We start from the raw sequence: 22,274 nt of genomic DNA on the forward strand, positions 1-22,274 counted from the left end.
AAACACTCGTCTAGGTGGTGTTATACCATAAATTAAACAGCAACAGCAGGCACCTCCTCTGAGCACAAAAAGCAGAAGCCTTATTGTAACCCATTGAAGTTCTCTCTTCAGAAGCAAACCCTTTCCATTAGGCTCTTGAAATCTGCTTTTCTTCAGGGAGTATGGCTCTTCAGCTGAGCGCAGAAGTGAGTCTGGCAAAGCAGTCCCCTATGGCAGAAACTGCCAGAGCAGGCACAGCATTAAAACCATCACCCACGTTCCCTAAGATTAATTTCTGACCAGCACTCACTGGAGTTTGGCACCACTGGCCCTCATGTGTTCCGCCTTTCGGGCAGGCAGGAAGAAAGCAGTACCACTGATTTGTGTAGTGCTTTGAAATTTGGTTTGAACAAGCCAAGGGGAAAAATCAGCATTCTGTTCCTCTGCTGGCATCAACCATACTCAGCCTGCCTTGTTCAATCCCCCTGAAACACTGCATCTTGCTGATGTGGTTCTGGTGCTGGTGTGGATTACTGGGCAGAGCACAGCAGGCTCACAGAAATGTCCACAAGCCTGAAATTAGAAGCATCAAATCTGCAAGTGCAAAGGCAAGAAGCAGTGATGGAAAAAGGGTAATCCACAAGAAGGTTGCTGGTAATTTGACTGTTCTCTAAGGTCCCAGGTGGCAACCTCCCCTTCACCACTGAAACCATTCACTCAACAAATTGAGGATGAAAAACATGGGAAAAGATTTCAATACTGATGTTATGTTTCCTCATACATGTTTTTCATGAGTACCTGTTTACAGGTACAGATATTTACTGAAACACAGTTGGGTTGCTTCTGTTAGTCTGCTGTGAGCAGGGTAGGCACGTGTTGTATACTCAAACTTCACACGACTGATGTGGAGACTACTTTGGGATTCACTTGTTTTGCAAACATACAGATTTCTAAGTTTCCAAGTTTTCTTGTGTATTTAAAGAAAAGAGTTGGTCAATAATAACACACGATATATTAACCTGCAAGATGTTGCAGTTATTGAAAGTTTTGCACATTTTTCAAACACATCATCTTGGATTCGGCTCTGATTGTCCTGGCAAATGATGAAATGATGGCTTTTTCTGACAAAAGAAGTCAAGTATTGCAGTGAGAGATGCATTTATTTCATACACAGGCTCATCATCAACTTTAAAAAGACAGCAAGCACTGTCATTATCTTCACAGGAAAAGTACATTTTCCCCCTTTTAAAGCTCATATCTAACAAATCATTTTTTCCTCCTCCAAAATACTGCTGTGTATATCACTAGGTGTACATTCCACCGAAGGTGCTGTTTTCTCTCCGGGCTCAAGGTGATTATGTGGCTGAGCACTAACTACAATTACTGACGATGTGAGGGAGAGCCATGCACATAGCATTCATCAGAGAAAACTTGACATCCCTCCCTGACTATCCCCTTTCCCTCCCTGACCCTAGCACTGTAACTGTTAGTATTCCTGAGAGTGTGAAGCAGGGAATTAACTGTGCTTCACAAACTCTGGCAGCTCCATTCCTGTGTGCAGGGTAAGCACTCCAGCCTGCTCCAGGGCAAAGGCCGGGTGAGCAGCATCAGTAAATTTGTGCCTGATGGCAAACAGCACCAGTCCTCTCTCTGCATTGAAGAATAACAGTCTGCCACCACTGTAATCCAACAGGATGCCGATCCTGGCTGGCTGTTCTGTCACATGGACATCGCTCATCATGCCCGTGTGAAAAAATCTGTAAAGAAAGCTGCAGAAAAATGGAAATTAAATACAGTGAGCCTCCTCATTGTGATTTAACAGAAATAATGTACCACTTAATTCCGACGTATTAACAGCGGGATACAGCAGCGTATCACATGGCAACAGAATTTTGCTCAGTGTATAACCTGCCTACCTAAGCAAATATGGCATTGCTTCAAAGCCCTGTCCAGCATGCTGATGAGTCTTTTCATTCAGCATCTTCAAACTCTCATGCTGAAATCTGACTTGCTAAAATTGTATTCATCTGTATTTTTCTTATTACATGTCTTTGTGGGGATTTAAGCATGAGCAATGCTATGGCAAAGCCCTTCATATCTCAGGTGTTTCGTTTAGCTGGTTATGTTCATGCATTCACATGATCTCACACCAAAAAAACACACTTGTTTACATCAAGAGTACCTTCACATCATTAAGAGGGTTATGACTCACAAACTTCCACTGGCCTCCTGACACTGGCCTACTGAAGACTACCCTGCAGTCCTGCCTCAGTAGCAGGTGGGTCTGTGTTGCTGTGAAGGGCAAGGCACCAGAAGGCATTCCCTATAGAGGCTTGCAGCTGGAAATAGACTCTATAAAGACTGTGCTTAAGGACTATGGCGACATTTTGTGAAATGGTTCAGGATATGATCCTGGAAAGACAAAGCAGTAATAAATGGGATTTCAATTCATTGGCTGGGTAAAGGGAGGTAAGTTGGCCTGGTTGAGATTTTTTTGAAGGTGCACTATAAGATTTTTTATTAAGAGGAGGAGGTTTTAAGATACTTTGTAGTTGTCCTTTTCTTGCTACAAAATTTTCAGAAAGAAAGCAGACAGGTCCTTTCTGCTCTTGACATTCTTGAAGCTCGCCAATTTTGTTTACAGGACAGACAAGTAACTTCCCAAGCAGCCAGACTCACTCAGGCTTACCTGGTTTGTGTAGGACAGCAGTGCATGCACCAGGAAGTATCACTCAGTCCCAGGACACTGCTCTGAGGTGTTGTCTCATAGCAAATCCCAATCCTGTAGCTTCTGCAGGCAGAGACAGCAGTTTCCCAGTAATGACGTCCCCGAGCAGGCAGCGGTTCACCCAGGACTGATGGAAACCTATTTGTGGAAAAGGCATAGGGTAAAGTGAGTGTGGTGATAGACCAACCATATTGTGATATTTGTTATAGTTACATCATGAAGCATCACCTAAAATTACTAATGGATTACAAAATGAGGAACAAAGTGAAAGGAGAGATTACTTCTAGCCACAACATATTCAAAAATAAACCAACAAATCTCATCTTTTCAGTGCAGGAACAAGTTTCTTTGAGACTATAGTGCACTCAAGGATTAAGCAGTGACCAAAGACCCAGGCAAACTCAGCTGTCCCAGTAGGTAATTTCTCTCTGACCATTGCCTTTGACTTTCTGTGGAGATTCCTCAGTTCAACATTGAACTCTGCCCAGCACCTAAATCACTGCTGCTACCAGCGTTATTGAAGGATTGCAATGTTTGAAAGGAGGTCTGTCACATAATGTACAGGGGCTGCATGACTGAAAAATTCAGTGCTTCTACAAAATTAGTTAGTGATGTGTGAAAGCTGCCTATAAAGAAAAGCAAGAGTTTTGACCATCCAGAATCCCCCAGGCTGGCTGTGCTCAGCATGCTGCTACTCACCCAGTGAATTTGGCTTTCTCGGGAAGGCAGATCACAGTTGCATCAGGGGAGATTTGCAAAGCGGGATGGGCTGTGCCACTCAGTATGTGAAATCGAGTTCCTGGTATAATTCACAACAAAGAAATGCCAGTTCAGAGAGGCTACCAACATTAGCATGAGATGAACCATAATATATTAAATAACAACTACTGTCACCTTAGCTGGACAGAGTTGTGCCTGCTGGCAGGTAGGAGTAACAGAAAGCTGCAACAATGCAAGGACTCTTCTGCAAACCAGGCCCAAGGATTGTAACAAGTTATACTATCCAAAAAAATAACTAGTTAGCTGACAAAGAAGTCTTTTGTGTTAAAGATGGTTGAATTTTCAACGAACTGCTTTTTCAGAATAGCAAATTTGTATTTTGAGGCTGGTTTGGAAGAACGATGGATGATTTAATCATTTCAATCTCTGACAGAATTAGAGAATTCAACAGTTTTGCTTCTGAGGTCAAAACACTTTTAAATTGACAGACAACTACCAACTTCAAGTAAAGCAGTCTCAGATTGTGCTAATTTTAAGGAGATAAATTATGGTGCCTTTTATCTCAATAGCTTTCTTGCTCCCATAACGGAAAGTTCAGTTATGATTTCTGGAGGAAAATTATATTAAAAAAATTATATAAAATTATATACTCTATATGACTGCTTTGCCCACTTACCCCAATGTTTTGACATCAAAAAATGGTGATATACCTTTAGTTGAGATGAGAGCAGCTTCACTCTGTTCACTTGTCCCAAATGTGTTGACAGCCCTCAAGTAGAAGAAATAGTTCACATTGGGCTCCAGGGATACTTTCAATTCATTTCTCTTTATACCAGAAAAAGATCTGCAAATATTGAAGATTTTCATACATGAAAATGCATGCAGATACACAGAAAAGGAAAGACTAATCTAAGCCACCTAAACCTATTTTTGACTACTGAAGCGGGCACCATAGAGAAACTCCAAAAAAGAAAGGTGATCACTGTTTTCTAAAACAAACAAGTTCTGCAGGAGCTTTGCAATTTTACTTGAGGTATCCTGACTACTTTGTCTGATAAATTTTCAGACCTTTGTTCCTTAACTCCTTTGCACTCAGTGTAGTCATTTGGTGCAACACTGACTTTATGTTTATTTTGCAGCATAAGTCATCACATAAAATGCTAGCAGCACAGCATCAAATTCTCATCAACCTCCTGTACAAAGTCTGCATTACAAAATGAAGAAGCTTATGAAGAAAAAAAGCTTGTAATTAATTCAGCTGCATGATTATGAACACTCTTGTTGTGTTTGTACTGTCTGGGCACACGCTCTAGGTCCAAAAGGGATACCCTTTTCTAAGACCACATAGAAACCTTGCAGTTCTTGTTATGAATGCCTTGCTCACCAACTGTTCATCAACAAAGTTTTAGCTCTGTCTCCCTCGCTGTGACATGCGCTCTAACAGGCTAGTTTTGAAAAAGGCAGCAGCAGGAGACCTGCCTTTGCACAGTGCCCTGCTTTGCCTCCTCTTTGAGGTGTCTGAAAAGCTCAAGCCCTCGCATCCTCAGCCACTGAAGTATTGACACACGGCAGGGAAATGAGAGTCAGCACCCACTCAATCTGCTTCACAGGCACTTTGAAGCACCAGTGAAAGTACTTTGGATGGCTAGAAAAATGCCAATTTTATTTTATATATTGTTGGGAATCTGAAAGATTGGCTTAACAAATTCTCACACAATGGGTCCTGCTTTTCCTCATTTTTGCATCACATGGCAAAGCCAGACGGTGTATACCCAGTGCACTGTATGCCTGTTGGTAAAGACTGTGTATTTGTAGAGATTAGGCAATTTCCTCCAACAAATGCTTATGGAAGTCTTCAAGGCACGTATTTAATTTTCAAACATAATACATGTCTTTTGAGATAACCCCCCTGTCCTCCAGGCTGAAAGACAGTAACCTCAGTGGTAAGAGGGAGAGCTGAATGCAGGAGTGTTGCTCTGCGCTCCAGCAGATTCACAAGCAGGAGATTTGCCTCTAGCGAGCATGCAAGGCACCTCCCTTTCCAACCAGGGTTTGAGAGCGGGGCTCAGGATTGTCTGCCTCCTGCAGGTAATGTCTCCACGGGGAGCCAGATTAAACAAATCACCTTTACCACCACTAATAACTGTGACCCCAGAGGAGGTAAGGCAGGCAAGTCAGCTGTGAAGTAAGATCATTGCTATTCATTTGTTGTGAACGTTTTTCCCCGTATGTCCCACCAGAGAGCAGCACAATCTGAAAAATAATCAGTGCTCATCCATTAGGATTTTTAACACGCCTCCCTCTGCTGCATTTATCAGACAAAGCTAAAATCTCACATACAGTCCTACACACAGCATATTCCTGTTAACACCACGTAGAGCTCTGTGTCTAGGAGGACAGCATCCTGGGGAAAGGCTGGTGCCTCATCCTTATTAGTCTGTAACATGTATTTTGAACTGAGAGCTGACATTAAAAGTGATTGAATACATTGAGAAAAAGTGCTGGGTGCCTCTGTGATCTTTCCGATTTGAAAGAATTTCAGACAGTTTGGAGCTCTTGCACGATCAGCACTAGGCCTTGCTGCCTTGGGGAATGTGTTACATTAGTGCTAGAACTAATGCAGTAAACAAAAGAAGTGGGTTGCCCAAACATGGAAGCAATTGCACTCTCGATTCACCCCTGTAATTAACCAAAGCCCTAACCATGACAGCACTTCAGCAAGGCACTGGGAGTTAGGCAGGATGATCACTTCTTCCTGGAAGGTTCAGGGAAGAGGCGCAACCCTCATGAGTGAACTTCACACACGAAACAGGGAAAAGGCTTTGTTTGTGTACAGGGAACATGAGAAAATGGAAAGATGAGTCGAACAAAAATACAACATAGGAACTGAGCAAGGAGGCAAATATAGAGGAAGCAATAGAAAGGAAAATGGGGGTGGAAGCTGAGGTATTGGAAAAGAAGTGGACATCCAGGCTTTGAAGAAAGTTTCCATGCTTCCTAGATAAGTCTAGTCCAATCTGCTCTTTAAGAGCACCATCTTGACATCTTTGGTGTGGATCTGAAGCACAAATAACCAGAAAGAAGTTTGAGCAAGTAGTTGCAGGTGAGATGAGATGAAGATACACTAAGCTAAGAAATTAGGAAATATTTTCTTTTTCACTATTAGCTAGTTAACTGATGGATACTTAGTAAAACAAAAAAATGCTTTTTATTCTAAGTAGGCATGTACATTTTAGTGCAAGAAGCAGAGCTGGGATATTAATATTCTGAAGTGTGGATACCAGAGCCTGGATATTCAGAAAAGATTTGGGGTCCAGCTGATCGAAAACAGGGTCAGCCATCAAAGTTCAGTCTTGTGTTTCTTTCAAACCTGAAATTCTTCAAAGAAGAATTTGGTTGCATGTTTAGATACGAGAGCAATAACATACCTCTTTTCAGCTGTAATAGTGCGAAGGAAATACCTGAACTTTAAGCAGGTCTGGTCAGTAAAACAGTGATCAGGTTTTCAAATAGTGTTCTCTGCTTGGCAATCTTTTTTAGCCATCTCTAAGCTGCCTAAGAGTAAGAGTCCATCATTTTTAGTTATGATTAAAGCTTAAAAAACAGTACTGCTGCTGCCAACTAATGAAACTGTATATACCAACAAGAAGGAATTTCACTTGCAACACTGAGCCAGCCCCAAGCTCATGAAAAGCTGAGTGCAAAGAAGAAATAGGTTTTGCTATTGCCTTTCTGTCTAGAGGATAGGGTGAGGGAGGAAAGTGAATACTGAGGGCTTCTCAGGCTCTTAGCAATTACTGTTCTTTGTCATGCTTCAGGTTAACCATGTAATCAGTAATGAAAAAGTAAAGAGGAAAAGAAGGTATGATTACTGCCCAGCTTACAGCAATAGAGGACAAGCACGGGAGAAGGGAAGGGAAAATGCATTTCTAATATCCTGATTGTTTTGGATAAAAGCCTGTTTCATTTCTGAGTTCTTGTAACAAGCATTGCAGCTAGGTCTTTCTCAAACTCGCCTAAAGTATTGAAGCATGTAATTTTGGCCATGAAAGAAAAAGAAATGCAACTGCAACCTTTTTTTTTTTTTTTTTTTTTGTGGCACCTGTTTTCTACGTAAAAGATACCTGACTACTTCATAGGTGATTGGAAATGTAATGATGTTATTGTCAAAGCATGATGTATTCTGGCCTTTAGCATAAAGATTATCACATTTACTCTTTCCCCACAACATCTTGGTATCATCGTAAAAATTTCAGAGCACAGAAATTCAAGAAACATTGAATTTAAATACTTTATGTATCTCCTCTTTATCTTCCCAAGAATAACCTGTAAGTTTCAAAACGCAGGGTCCAAATTTCAGGTATTCAAAGCAGAGCAGAAAGGAGTTACATGCTTCTTCACCTTTAAATTGACAAGCAGCAACTGTCTCCTACATTTGTGATTTCCCTGTTTTTAGGAAAACCTGATGCTGTGTTTTGATGCATGTTTCTCTCATCAGCATCCTCATTTATTTCAAGAAAGCAGCATCTAGAGGGTATTTCTTAATATTGCATAATCCCAGCAAATGATATGCCTCATAGTGATTCATAACACCCTCTGTGTTGTCATTGTAATTCCCACCCCCAATATCACACGGAAACAACACCTCCAGACCTGTGCAGGTACCACTGATACCAAGTCATAGCTGAAGGCATGCAGGCTTCCGAAAACAGATGCAGAAGCACACAAAAGGGGTACACCATGAGTGCAAAAAAAGCCCTAGAAGCTAAATAGAAAGAGCAAATTTCTCTGAGTTCCCTTCCAGCTGTGCTGCATGGTTCATTTCCTCTCCTCTGTCCTGGCTCTGACTGTTACAGTGTTAGATCAACAAAGCACCATCTGCAATGGTCTTCGTCTCTATCTAAGATGTCAAACTCAGAACAGTCAGAGAGGAGGAAGATACCCTATTTTCTACACATTGCTTCCTGAGCTGGCTGGAGAGTGACGGGCAAAACAACAGGAGGGAGGTTTGCTCTCCTGTTTCCTGTGTTAGACCTGTTCTTGGAGTAGACAGAAAACTTCAGTCGCTAGTGGTGTCAGTCTCCCATTAGTGGAGAGGATAACATTCAGTCGCTTCCACTTCTATGAACTCACTGCATAATGTACTAATTTCTGTCTCCTTGAGTCTTACATATTTCTCATGATGTGATACATGGCTTCCATCTGAACAGCCCACACACCTAATCCCTGGACTACACTTCTCACAGTTTTCCATCTTCCACCCACAGTTCCATTGACTTCTCAACAGAAAGAGTCTGAAGAGCAAGAAAATAGCAGAGCTCTGGTAACTGAAAGAAACATTTCAAAGCTCCATAAAGATTCTGGAAAAAGAATCAACCCAATGAGGAGCTTTAAAACCACAGCAGCAGGCCAGGGACTTGTGGTTGTAGAAGGTTTAACACCGTTTTATACAAAACCATGCCAAGTTGGCAAAGAGAACCCAGAAAGGAAAATCTAGATTTTCTGATGGTATGTAGAAGAAAACTTTTAATGAGCATTTATTTCTAGAGGTTCCTCAAGTTTTCTCTCTGGGGAGCTGGGATTGCTCAAGGACATGCTGAAGGCTACAGTGGGCTGGTCCCATCCAGGGGCTCCACACACGGCTCCAGCTGTTTGATGGGGGCATTTCACCCTGCGTGCTCCCTTGGCAGTGTCCCTTGCTTCATGTGAGCTGCCAGAACAGCATGCATGAAAACAGCCATGCAAGCTGAGACTGAGTCGCTTTCTCCAAGTGAAGTTTGTGAGATAACTGAACATTATTGCCCACAAGTTCTCTAGGTGGCCTTCCCTCACTGCTGCTTACCTGCTGTGCCCCTGAGAACAGCTGTATGAACTTTACAGGGCTGCTGGGAAATGTGTTTGGACTCCCACCCAGTGATGGGGGAATTGCTCAGCTAAGGGACCGGGGCAAGCACGAGAGGCACAGGTTGTTTGTCAGAAGGCTGTGTGTTTGGCAGTTCCCCAAGATGAATGTTGCTCAGGAAATGGGGGAAGGACATACTCCGAGCTTTCAAGGAAAGTAGCCAATAGAAACTATAGCATTTCAAGGCTCAAATGCTCCTAGGTGGGTATAAACACTATTTTATTCCACCTACTATAGGTACTTGACAGAGTAACTCAAAGCTCCTCACACATACTTCCAAAAGGCAACTCAGCCCATCTAAGACCTGACTTACCACCTGGAGCTATGTGTCTCACCGATCAGCTACATGAGGAATTGATTTCTAGTTCTAACTTGCACATCAATGGTGTTGGGAGCAATACCACAAACTTTCTATTTTTTACACAAAAAAATAAACAGAAATTAAAAAAAAAATAGAAATTCTCCATCCTAGAAATAGCCGGTGCCATTATGGACTAAGCTTCCCAGGTTAATCTTAGGGGGGTTGCTTTTGGAATAGTAAAGAGAGGCAAATAAGAGGGAAAATAAGTGGTAAAAGGTGGTCTTTGACACTGTAAAAAGATGTCAGAACCCTTCCACAAACACAGAGATTTTCAGCTGAAGCAATTCTGAGAAAAGTCACGATTTTGTCCTCTGTGAATTTTTCATAGTTGTCACAGTAAAAGGACAGCTGCTGCCCACATAAAGGCCAAAAAGTCAAATGTGACTCCATATAATTATAAACATTTTAGATTTTACACAAGCTTACTCGAAAAAGGGAATGGGTCAGTTCTGGCAGCTTGTTGCAACAGTTATCTCCACACTAGCAAATGGCTTGGTGTTAACAGCACTTCTCTCACAGATTACAGAAATGGACACACTTGCTAGTTCAGTTTTGAGAAAAAGAGGCAATTGCAGTTAACAGCAAAGAAATTTAAGGACAAGTACACAGCCCAGATTTGGGGAGCAGCTACATTATCCCTGACCGACAGTGACTTTGGCAGTTTGACAGCAACCTGATGGCCTCATGAAATATGTATAAAACAGAGGAGGTCATGGCTGTCCTCTCAGAGAGCAGGAAATCTGGGCAAGATGCCTCCTCCTCCTCTTGTTTGCATTAACACAGCATGCTGGTACTGGGTGAAACAAGGTCTCCCAACCCTGCAGAAGCTTCCTCTTTCAGTTTTTAGCCTACTTTTCTAAGGAAAAAGATACACACAAATGCATTTACTTGTCTACTAGAAACCTGTGAACTCTTTAATCCACTTAACTAATTTTTATTGCAGGTTGAATTTTGTTGTTGTTGTTGTGTTTTTTTTTTAAACAAACAAACAGCAACAACAACAAAATACAAAATAAGGACATACAGACTACCATGTAATTTTTTCTGCATTTCAACACAGCCAATGGTTTCATTGCTTAATGGTATCTTTGTACCTTCTTGACTTCTCCTGTATGCCACTCACACTTAGTGTAGGGGAAACAGAGAGGGTCTCACATAAGAACATGCCACGCTGAATTTCAAAGCTGTTCTTTGAGTTGCTGCAGACTCCTGTGGTATTTTTGCAAAGAGTGGTGCAGGCACACACATGCAGAGTAGGACAGCACTGGGATCTGTTGTGCTCTGAGAGGGATCTGCACATGCACAGATGGGTCACCAACATTACTGAGATACCAGTATTGTCCTTGCTGTGTTCCCCAGCTGGTTCCTATCTTGTTCCCCAGAAAGCAGACAGCACACTGGGCTGGACTCCTCCATCCCACTCTCTCTCACAGAGCTCAACTGCCCTCTCCTGCCCTGGCTGGGGCCATCACAGCTGTGGGGGAGTGATTGCTTCCCCAGCCAGCACAGCCCTGCAACTTCTGGTTGATTGCAGACAGTGCAACATCTCCAGGGTTTTGACCCCACATGAAAGGGATTGTCTGGTTAAGCAGAATAAAAAGGAATTATTTTTATATCTCTCAGCCTAATCTCATAGATTAGTATCCAGCCACTAAGTTCTTCAGCATGCAGAAGCTGATTTCTCTCTTGCACAGCTGAAGACAGAATAATCTCTTGCGTAATGACCCGCAGTCTGGGGAGCGCTCATTAACATCTGCCTAATCTGATTGAGCAACATTTGCAACCGCAGCACTGACCTGAGACCCTCTCCTTCCGGCGAGTGCTGTCGGCAGTACTCCAGGGTGAAGGACTCTGCTGCTGCTGAGCCATCATGCCAGCGTATGGTGGCTGTATCCCAACACACCATGCAGTCTTCAGCCTTGATGGTGGGGATGGCGGGTGCTGCGGACACGGGAACACATTAGCTGCACTGCAAGGCGGGCACCAGCTGCTGCTTACATGCTGTCAAGGGAAAGGAAGACTCATCTCCCCCCAAAACACCCAAACGACAGTTAGCTTTACCTGTCCAGCAATGATCTTTTGCTTATTTGTGTTTCAACAGCAGAGGGTTACATTACAGGGGAAAAAAACACGCTGGGAAAGTCACTGTGAATATATGTGCATACCTTCACATCCTTAGAATGTCCAAGGAGATTTTTATGCCTTTACTCAAGCACATTTTTACCATTTCCTCCGTTCTTTATGGAGCAGAGCATCAAGACTCTGCTACATATAGCCCTGCCCAGGTTACCTCAATCCTGTCCTCAGCAGTTTCTGTATGAACTGCATCAGAAAGAAATGTACTGCGGCAGAACTGAGGGGTAATGATGAGTTTCTGCTTAATTATGTCCTGTTTATTTTTGCAATGCGGATTCTAAAAATTGGTCCTGTAATTTCTCATTTTTAGAGCCTCAGTTTAAGAACTGCAAGCCCTACTGCAAGACAGAAAACTGAATGTAAAGCAGTGCACTGAATGCAAGTAATCAAAAGCTATTGTGTAAAATAGCACACCCAACATCACAGGCTGAAAATTGTTTAGTTGTATTCACTTACTCTATCTCTTTCCAGGGAACAGCAACATATGAACATTGCAGTCTGTTGTTGACTCTCAGATAAACAGTCTTAACACTAATCATTAAAATAAAAGTTTTTAATTTAAAGATGTCATAGGAAGTTGTCTTGCTTTTGAAGTAATTAAGTTTCAAATAGAAGGCCTACTAGGTAAAAGATGGAAAAAGGACAATTTTGTGACAAGATAATCTTATAGAGCTGCAGTGAACGTTCAAGATGCACTCTGTTTTGTAACAAAAATAATTTCTTATTATCAGAAAAGGAAACAAACAAACAAAAAAAAAAAAACAACAGAAGTACATATTGATTTCCTGGTTTAGTGAAAATCAGGTTCCAGGTTAAGATGCAGTTTTGATGTTTTACTACAGGAACAGCTAATGTAGGTATTCACCAGAGCAAAGAATCTGCGGGATAGATTCTTATCGACTAATAAATCTGTGCAGTTCCCTTGGCAATAGTCCTTTAATTCTCTTCTGACATACATGATTACTGTCTATTTTTAAAAGTATCTATTTCTAGAAAATGAAAAATTAATAGCTAAATCTCCAAATGCCTGCATTCAGAAATGGACACACATACCCACATTAATGGATATGCAAACAATACATCACAAGATCTCACACACTTTTTTATCTGAAATTATCTGTCTAGAGAATAGATGGAGTCAGAAAGCCAGAAAAAGTTGTTACTGTGCTTCTGAGTTTTTTAGCAAATTAACTGTAGTTACTCAAGCTGTTCTAATGAGAATACACATTTGATTTCCTGGTAATATTCCTGCACGCTCATAAGTGATCTTACAAGATGCAAAGAGTGGAATGGGTTATGTTCTTGCTCTGTCTCTCAGATACAGGATAAGTATCAGATAAGTTTTGAAAGACAAGTTTTGAGTTTAGGATTGCAGAGTTATCATCCAAATATCTCTTTAGATCATAGAATCACAGAGTCATTAGGGTTGGAAAAGACCTCCAAGATCATCTGGTCCAACCGTACCCCTACCACCAATGTCACCCACTAAACCATGTCCCTAAGCACCACCTCCAACCTTTCCTTGAACACCTGCAGGGACAGTGACTCTACCACTTTCCTGGGTGGACAGATAGAAGGGGTGTAGGTGGATATTTGCTGCACTCACCATCATTCCCTCACTGAAAATATTTCTAGGAAACAGCGTGTTCCCAAGGAGGAAAGGCTGCTAGTTTGGGAGGTGAAGGAGCCAGAGACAGGGGAAGCTCCTCCTGCCTTTTCCACGGATCTGAGAGTGCAATCCCAATGCACTGGGGGAGTTCCCAACAACTGGAAGAGACACAGCTTTGATCCACTATTAATGTTCCCATAACTGTATATACCACCAAATGGTTTTCTCCTACAGACTTTTCATCTGAAACACTGAAAATAAACACCCTAAATTCTTGCTTTTGAGTTCATATGGCTAAGCGGGCTATCTGAAGTACCAAAGTTTTGGGTGAGATGGGTGAGAACCTCTTTATAAATAATGACATAGCTAGCAATGATTCATTATTGTTTGACCACTTCAAAGGACTTCTGCACCATGCTCACAACTACATTGTTGATGTCATAACATTTGAATTTCTACTTTAAATTCTTTGGAAAATCAGCTTTGCTAAAAATATGAACAGCAAATTGAATATCATGGAAAATTAACAAATTTGATGTCTAATGGAATAAGCAAAAGGCTTGAAGTTGTGGTTGTTGCCAAGTGATTTCAACAATACACTCAATGTTGTACAAAGTTATTACATTATGAAAATGTTGAGTATCCTTGTCTTTATTTTGTAAATTCAAGTGTAGAATGATTTTTTTTTTTATCCTCTAGCACTAGAAAAATCATCTGGCATGAGGGCCTCAGATAAAATCTAGAACACAAGATGCTTCATCTTGCTCGTAATTTAAGAAGCAACAGTTTTGTCAATACGAATTATTTACGAAATTAAAACTCAGGAAAATGAATCAGTCAAATGAAGCTCATAAACAATACTCGTCTAATTACTCATCGCAATTTACACCACTTAAACAGCTGCAGAGCCTCTCACAGCCACACCTGAGATTTGTGTCCCACTGAGCTAGACGTGGCATGTAACCTCTGCAGAGCAGGCCTCCCCCTGAAATGCTAATCATTTAATCAATGCAACATAGATGTACTTGGGAGGATAGCAGAGAGGCAAAAACATGCAGCTGCTGCCTCCATTTTCCACAGGAGAAGCAGAGGCAGAGAGCAGCAGGGTGGATTCCCCAGAGCTGCACTGGAGCACTGCAGCCCACTCAGAAGAGAAGTTCATAACGTGCTGCCCCAATGCTCCAGTCACAGGACCTGAGATCGGAAACAGCTTCAGATCTGAATACTTTCAAATTTCCTCTCAGGAGCAATTATGTTGCCATCTTTTAGCAAAATGACTGTGAATTGCCGGCTATCCACCAGATGGACTAAACAAACCAGCTTTATCTGCTTTAGTAACAATATGGACAAAAATTTCTCTAGGAACCTGAAGCTTACGGTAATCAAATGCCAAACTATGTACATACCTGTTTTAAAAATGGCTTTTTCACTGGGCAAGCTACATCCTGTACAGTTCACAGCCATGACCCACACACTGTAAGTGCGATCTGGCTCCAGGTCCTCCAAAATGCAGTGGCTTTCCTTCACTGTCACTCTGTATTCTTCCACCAAAGCTAGAAGAAACATACACAGGCTGTTACACCTATGCATTTCACTGGTAGGGGCCTATAATTGCTACTTTCAACTCATATGTAAAAAATAGTGTGTTAAAGTCCAGAATGTGATACTAGCCAAGATCTCAATATTTTACTCCAGCTCAGTTTTGACAGAAATCTTTTGACGTGCTCTTGAGTTGAGTGCATTCTCAGTCCTACCGAGGACTGAGCTGCAAACTGGGACATAAAATCAACAATTATCAACCCTGGTTTCATTTCTTTAGAGAATAACCATTTCTTACAGTGGAATTTATATCCCATGCATCCTTTAGTGTGCACACACATATGCACATGCACACATGGATATGTGTAGCACCCAGGTGTTTTAAGTGACTCTGTGATCAGCCTGTGCTTTTTAATGAATGAGCATTTGAATCCTCTTTTCTCAATTTCCATATTTACTCTTTAAATAATGTAATGTCATTTTGAAAAAAAAAAAAATCTGGAACGTGGAAATACTATGGAAATACTGATCATCTTTTCCTGTATTTTTTTTTATTAGGACACATTTCCGAAGTACATGCAGGGCCCTAAAAACCTAATCAGGTCCATCCTTTTGGGACCTCTGTCTGCAGTCCCCATTACTACCCATGGGGCAGCAGGGACACATCCTCTCTGAAGGTCAGCTTGCTTCATAAAAGCATCTAAATACAGATGTTGCTGTTTCTCTATGAGCAACTGCCCTGCACTATGCAGACCACAATATTAACTTGTATTTGGCATGAAGGAGAGAAGAAATGTCATCTACCTCATGCTCTCCTCCACTGTTATCCGTCCTATGTATGATTTCTTCACTGCATCCTGGGCTTTCCCTTGTAGCTCGGCCTCCCTTCTGCTGACCTGAGATCATTGGAGAAAGGGCTGCTGCTGTCATGAAGGCAAGACTTTACGCACCTGCCTCATCTTTGTTGGCTTGTGGCTCCTCCATACAATACACCTGGAAGCAGTCAATGGCATCCCCTTCATTCACAGTCCAGTAGACGGCAATGGAGGTGCTAGTCGCTGAGTTTTGCTCCTGAGGTATTACACTAGGTGTCTGTGGGACTGAATGGAAAGTCTTCAGTTGTTATTCACACCCCTGTATATACAGGTGAATTTACTACATGCTCAAGAGGCAACAAAGTTGCTTATTTTCCCAAGGGTTGTTATTTTCACAGAACAAATACATCAAATATTTGAAATATGGACGATACTGGTGAAATTTTGGAGCAATAGGTGTGTCTGAATTAGAGAGGAAAGAAATTAATTGCTCAGAATAGAATCTGATGGCCCATTTCCCTCACAGTCCCAGCAAATTAAGATCCAGTTCTGGGACCACTTGAACCCAGCACAAAGCTTGCGTTCATGCATTGTGCAGATCTCAATGTCCTTCCCTACAGGACCATTGCACAGATGAGTAATTTCTTCTCATTTCAGACTTCCAGCAGGGTGAGGGGAGCAGCAAGCTGCCTCCTGGAGCAGCACACCGCCTCCCAAGCCTGTGGCAATCATGGACATGCAGAACTGTCACAAAACCCCAGTGGCATCAAGGACCCCTCTCCTTTCCCCAGGAGACCTGCTCCCTCCAATCACAGAGAGAGCTTTCCACCTCTGCACTCCACTTCACAGGCACTCTGCAGGCACATGCGCTGAAGAAGCCCCAGGAGACGCCTATTACCTTCAGGCCGTCTCCTCAGATGGGCCAGGAGACCCTGGACCTCAGTGCAAGCTCCTTTGGGCGACTGCCTTCTACATTATCTGACCTCACCAGAGGAGTGAAAATCCTATGGAAAGGATGCTTGTGAAAGTGGGGACTGAAAGCACTTGTTTGCAGCAAGCAGCACAGGATAGATCACTGATGGGGAGAAGGAGCTTGCAAAAACAGACAGCCTCCTGCAGAGATGGACATAACTGACACCAGAAACACAGACAGGGGAAAGGAGCTACCATACTGGGGTGGGATTCATGCAGAGTCTCAAATCCACCGATAGACTGGCAACAACAGCCCTATGCTTTTAGGATAAGGAAGGCTCAGACCTCCTGCACTCTAAGCCTGAGGAGCAGGAGGCTCCTTGCTATCCCATCTGCCCAGAAGTGGACTCATATTGCAGGTAGACAACTGGGTACTCCTGGCTGGCATGGTCCTGTCCCCTACAAACCCAGCATGGTCCGGATCCTTGGTGGGTTGGTGAGCCTGAATTTTGCCTTAGCCAAAGCATCTACACTCCAAGAGACAGTCAGGAGCATCCCTCACAAAGAGTGCTTCAAAGACCACCACAGTTCCCCAGATTTAATTTAAACTTTGTCTGCTGATATGCACAGATCCATCCCTGCTGAGATATTATTTCCCTCTAAGATTATGGCTTAACAGAGAGGGAGGGAAAAGAAACAAGCAAAAAGCCCCCAAAGATGTTCATTGTTAAAGTAAATGCAGGGAACAAAAATACATGGGTCTTTATCCTCATCTAGTAAATTTCCATATTGCATGAACTCTGTTAGAATCTCAGCAGAAAGCTTTTACTTTTTCTCCGTTATCTTCATAGTAATGATGATGATCCCCTGTGGCATGTACAAGGCAAATGCAGATGCTGACTGTTGATCTATGCAGAGAGCTACCAGTACAGTAAGATTACATCTGTTTCCCACTGGAAGAAAATATATCTTTTTCATTGCTAAAAACAATACATATTTTGTCTTTTGACTGCATCTACAGTTGGTCAATCTAGAAATTGATCACCTTTAGGAAAGGACTTCCTTTTAGTGGACCCAGTGGGAAAATCAGCTTGCCTTTTTTTTTTTTTTTCTGTGAAGTTGCCTAGAAACTGCCATTTATGATCACAGAAACCCCACAATTACAATATTTATTCTTATGCCAAATCTGAAGAGAAGCTAGCTTAATGAATGTGACTTCTGAAAAAAAAAAAAACAAAACAAAACACAACAACAACAAAAAACCTTATGGATCAAAATTGAGTTCAGTAACAATGAAAAGCATTTGATTTCTAATTTACTTTTGCATAATAAGAAATAAACTTTTGAAAGGAAGTAATTTCAAAGCAAAAAAAGTTGAACTATTCTCTATGGAAACAGAACACTTCTGTGTTATCAAAATGCTAGTCCTTTTAAAATGAATTTTAGTCAAACAAAAGAACTATTTGCACCACAATTTTGACTAAGTTATATTTTTCAACAGAAAAGTGGGACATTTTCTGATCAGTTCAGTTTTCACTGAAGTGATTCACTGAAGTAAGGAAACATTTTGTTAATGCTACCTTATCTCCATGGCCCCCAGGTGAGAAAAAAATAATCCCAAATATTTTATGGATATTTACACCTTTCTGGTGTAATAGTAAATAATATTTTCTTTGCTTCATGAACTTCAAGACAAAGAGCATTTACATTCCGCTGTGATTTTAATGAATGATTGTTACCATCACAAAGGTCCCTGTCTTTTGCTATGAATGGGCAGCACTCACAGTAGGCTTTGGAAATAATGATTTTCTCATTTTGAAATGACTTAACTCCTCTTCTGACAGAGCAGAAGTTCCAGTGTGACCAAGGGCATACTGCAAGGTTTTCTTTATGCTTACACATTTGTTAATGGGTAGTTTACATGGAAGTAGGAAGAATTTGAGAGAAAAGGACTTTCCATTAGTGGATGTGGAAAATTTGGAAATAGAGGGTGTTTTGAAGGAAAGATGTTTTTGAAGCAATGAAAATAAAGTTCTGTGAAATTGTTCAGTGAAAGACTATTATTTTGAAGGAAAAATATGTTGATTGGAGAAACATAGCAAATTCACATCTATTTTATCAAATGGCTTCAGTCAAAACAAATTCTGAGAGTGTCTGGCATTTGCCTTCAGTATTTGATAAATGATGTACTCAGAGCTTTAAATTCAAAACTGATTTCATGTAGGCATTTACCTTCATTTTCCTTCAGGAAGGGCATAGTGTTGAAAAACTATATATATATATTTGCTCTACTGCTCACCAAAGCAAAAATCACAATAGCCACTGAAATACTTAGAAGTGGAAGTGAAGAATGAAAACCGTGTATTTTAGAAAAAAAGAAATAAAAAAGGAGTAGAAAGCATATAAGATGAAGAGCCTTGAAGGCTGGTTGCTAGCTGTCATTTCCAGTTTGTAAAAGCAAACTTGGTCTGGAGCCATTTAGTGTTCAGTAAACACGGTAGCTAATGCATACAAAACTGAAAAGCAGATCTCAGCAGTCTGGGGAAAAACATGTTGGAGTGACTTGTGGGAAAAGGAAATACAGCGTGTAATAATTAGGTCTGTTCTGTATGACCTTGACATTAGATAGCAACCTAGGAGGAAAGCATGGTTGCACACAGGGGACTGATAGGGAGTCTAGGAACTAAACTACAATAGATAGCACATTTGCAGTACTAAGTGAACACTTGGTAAGTGCAGGTTAAAAAATTAAAAAAAAAAAAAAATCTTTTCATATGATTTCCTAAAGAAATAAGGCTGAGATAACACTGCATGCACAAATGCCTGTCTGACTTCACCTGAGAAGTCTGGAATACCTTAGGCAAATTCACAAACTTTACAGGGAAGTGAAGGTCCGAGAGATATTCAGTACCTCTACATCTAATAAAAGCTAAGTGACCACTTGCAGGAGAGAGACAGTCTTCCCACAGTAACATGGCTGAGTGCGCTCAGCTCATAATAGACACAGGAGTCTGCACAAGACAGCACTTCTCCAACGTCCCACCTGATAATCCAGCAAGGGAACAAAGCACCTAATGGAAATTTGTGCTCTAGCTGCACTGCGCAGGGACCAAACATGAGAGAGAGGCATCACCTGAGTAGCCAGAGAGTGACTATGACGGCAGCGTCGCATGTGACAGTGTATGAGAGGTCACAAAAATCATGACAGTGAGGTGTGAGATCCCAGAAAAAAAAACTTGTCTTGAGAAGGCTACACCGGACTGAGACCCCATTATGAGGAGCAGGGATCTTCCTTGACAGCTGACCAGAACCAGATAATTTCTATAGGTGTGCGTACAGACAGAGCAGAAAGCCCACACAGGCAGGCTTTTCACAGTGTATGCAATATGAGACAGAGATAAATAAATCTCTTTATCACATGCAGTTTTTGCCACTGTCCTCAGTAGAGGCTGTTTGCAGCTACAGTTATCACTAGCTACACCCATACAGAGGGGTTTCAAGGCGGTTTCATTCACGTGGCACAAACCCAGGGACCTCAGCCATCAGCCAGCCCCTTGCTCTCCTCCCCCCACTAGCACTGCTGGGTCTGCCCCCACTTGGAGGAAGCAGGCTCGGGAGACCATTTGATTGAGTCTTCTGTCCCTGCCTGCAAGGGAACAGAAACTTCTTTAGCCTCAGGAGACTTACAGATAAAAGATCTGCTGCTAGTCTGAGATACTGATATTTTAAACGAGGCAAGAATGCAAGAATCCCCCTTTTTAGCACTTTTCCCTCTGCTCATCTTAATGCCCTGCTATAAGCCAAACACTTGTGCACAATTAGACTTCATTTTATATTCAACTCTGATTGCTAATTATATGGTTTGCAAATTCATACTTCTCAAATAGATACTGTTTTTAGCTTCCCAAAATTTAGAAAGCATTGCCAAAATGTTAGTTTTTGTTAGTTTTAAGATAATATCCAGAGTCTTACCAGCCACATGTTTTAAAGAGTGCTGGTTGCTTTTTCCTGGACTGTCCGCGTAGTGCTCAAACAGTGGAAAAGCACTGGGCACCTTTTCTAAAGAGAGAGTAGTATCCATTGCAGAAAGTAACCTATGTGGAAGAAAACATAGCTGTGTAAATCCCTTGTGGTGTCACATAACTTGCAAGGTCCAGAAGCAAAGCACATGCAACGTGCGCTTCTCTAAATATTTCCCATGAACTTGAGGACAGCATGCAAGGAGAAGCTGTTTTCCTGATTTTGAACATTTAGAGCATACTGAGATTTCAGATAAGGAGTGTGGTGAGAGCAAACACAATCTGTATACACTTGATCCGTGAGAACATGAGGATTTGAAGTTCACAGCAAGAATCCCAAGAACACAGGGGTTTGGGCTTGGTAACACACTGCCTTTAAAGGTTACAAACATCAGAACTGAACTACAGCTGACTCCAGAGACGTAATGTAAAGCAGCCACTTGTGGCAAGCAGAAAAAAAGGGAAAAAATAAAAAAAAAAATCACAACAAGAAGAAATACAGATTCCACCTAATTATCCTGTATTTGCTGAGTTCATTATAGGAAAAAACAAACAAACAAACAAACAAAAAACTATATATTTTTAACTTTGAGGCAGAAGCTGCTTGAAGGGTATGAAAGATTATTTTTTCAAAGCAACTGAATTTTACCTTTTTTCCCTGCTTTTTTTTTTTTTCAGTCACTGAAGTAGTTAATTATGCATAATTTTCACAAAGCACAACAAACATAAAATATATTTTCTTTAGAAAAGCATGCATTGTGATACAGGATTGTTCCTAACCTTTTTAGCAAGTCAGGTATTATCAAATAAACTGATAAAGTAATAACCAAACCCATGCACAAAACAGAATCAACTTTAGGTTTAGCATGTAAGTTAACAAATAGAAACTAAGTATACAGAAAGCCTTGAACAAAAAACCTACATGCAGACTGTCACATTTTGCTATACAGCAGGTGAGTCCAAATTAATAATCCTAATTCTGCAAATTAATGGAAACTGTGAAGGGATGTTTGGCAGATACTCATCAGACCATTCTCCTGGGGTTGTAATTTGACTATGAACTGGAACACTTGTGTCATTTTTACATCTCAGTCCAAAAACCCACGTCAGCATGTGTATCACTGTCATGACTGAGGCAACACTGACAAGGGTAGGCTTGCACCACACAATGCCCCAGCCCCTTGGGCAAAGTCATTGGTGGTGGTTTTTGAAAATGCACAGGCAAAGAGGAATTTCCCTTGGTTTGTGGACTTGCACAGGAGAATCCTGGAGACAGCCTGTCTAAATATTCATAGTTCACCTTGGAAAATTTATTGGGTGAATATGAAACTATAATTGAACACTTCCTTCATGAAGGATGGGTGTCATCAAAATTACTCCCTTGAGGAAATTGCACATGGCAGAGAATTATTTGCAATGTATGTATTTACTATTTTCTGCAGGTGGGCCATGATGCAGTTGCGATGACGTGTGAGCCCTTACACACATCCTGAATCAGATAGCGTCGATGAGGAGACAGGACAGGATTGCCCTGTAGTCTCCTGGTAAGCTTTG

At 41.4% G+C, this 22,274-nt stretch overlaps 1 protein-coding gene across 3 annotated transcripts in view; it reads right to left on the reverse strand.

The window, feature by feature from the left end:
• Positions 1-1,120: 1,120 nt before the first annotated feature.
• Positions 1,121-22,274, reverse strand: part of CMYA5 (cardiomyopathy associated 5) — a 50,043-nt gene continuing 28,889 nt past the window's right edge. For 2 of the 3 annotated variants that reach the window (XR_013943215.1, XM_080573068.1), the window contains 8 exons: positions 20,674-20,795; positions 15,925-16,074; positions 14,842-14,988; positions 11,487-11,631; positions 4,138-4,271; positions 3,407-3,506; positions 2,669-2,845; positions 1,121-1,748 (listed from right to left, as the gene is read on the reverse strand). Coding sequence is in view for 1 of the 3 variants with exons in the window: in XM_080573068.1 (XP_080429194.1) it covers positions 1,496-1,748; positions 2,669-2,845; positions 3,407-3,506; positions 4,138-4,271; positions 11,487-11,631; positions 14,842-14,988; positions 15,925-16,074; positions 20,674-20,795 (1,228 nt within the window). In the remaining 2 variants the exon portion in view is untranslated. The remainder of the gene's footprint in view (positions 1,749-2,668; positions 2,846-3,406; positions 3,507-4,137; positions 4,272-11,486; positions 11,632-14,841; positions 14,989-15,924; positions 16,075-20,673; positions 20,796-22,274) is intronic. The other variant, XR_013943214.1, reaches the window with a different exon arrangement.

This window comes from Anser brachyrhynchus (genome assembly GCF_964034855.1).
Source record: "Anser brachyrhynchus genome assembly, chromosome: Z".
Lineage (NCBI taxonomy): Eukaryota > Metazoa > Chordata > Aves > Anseriformes > Anatidae > Anser > Anser brachyrhynchus.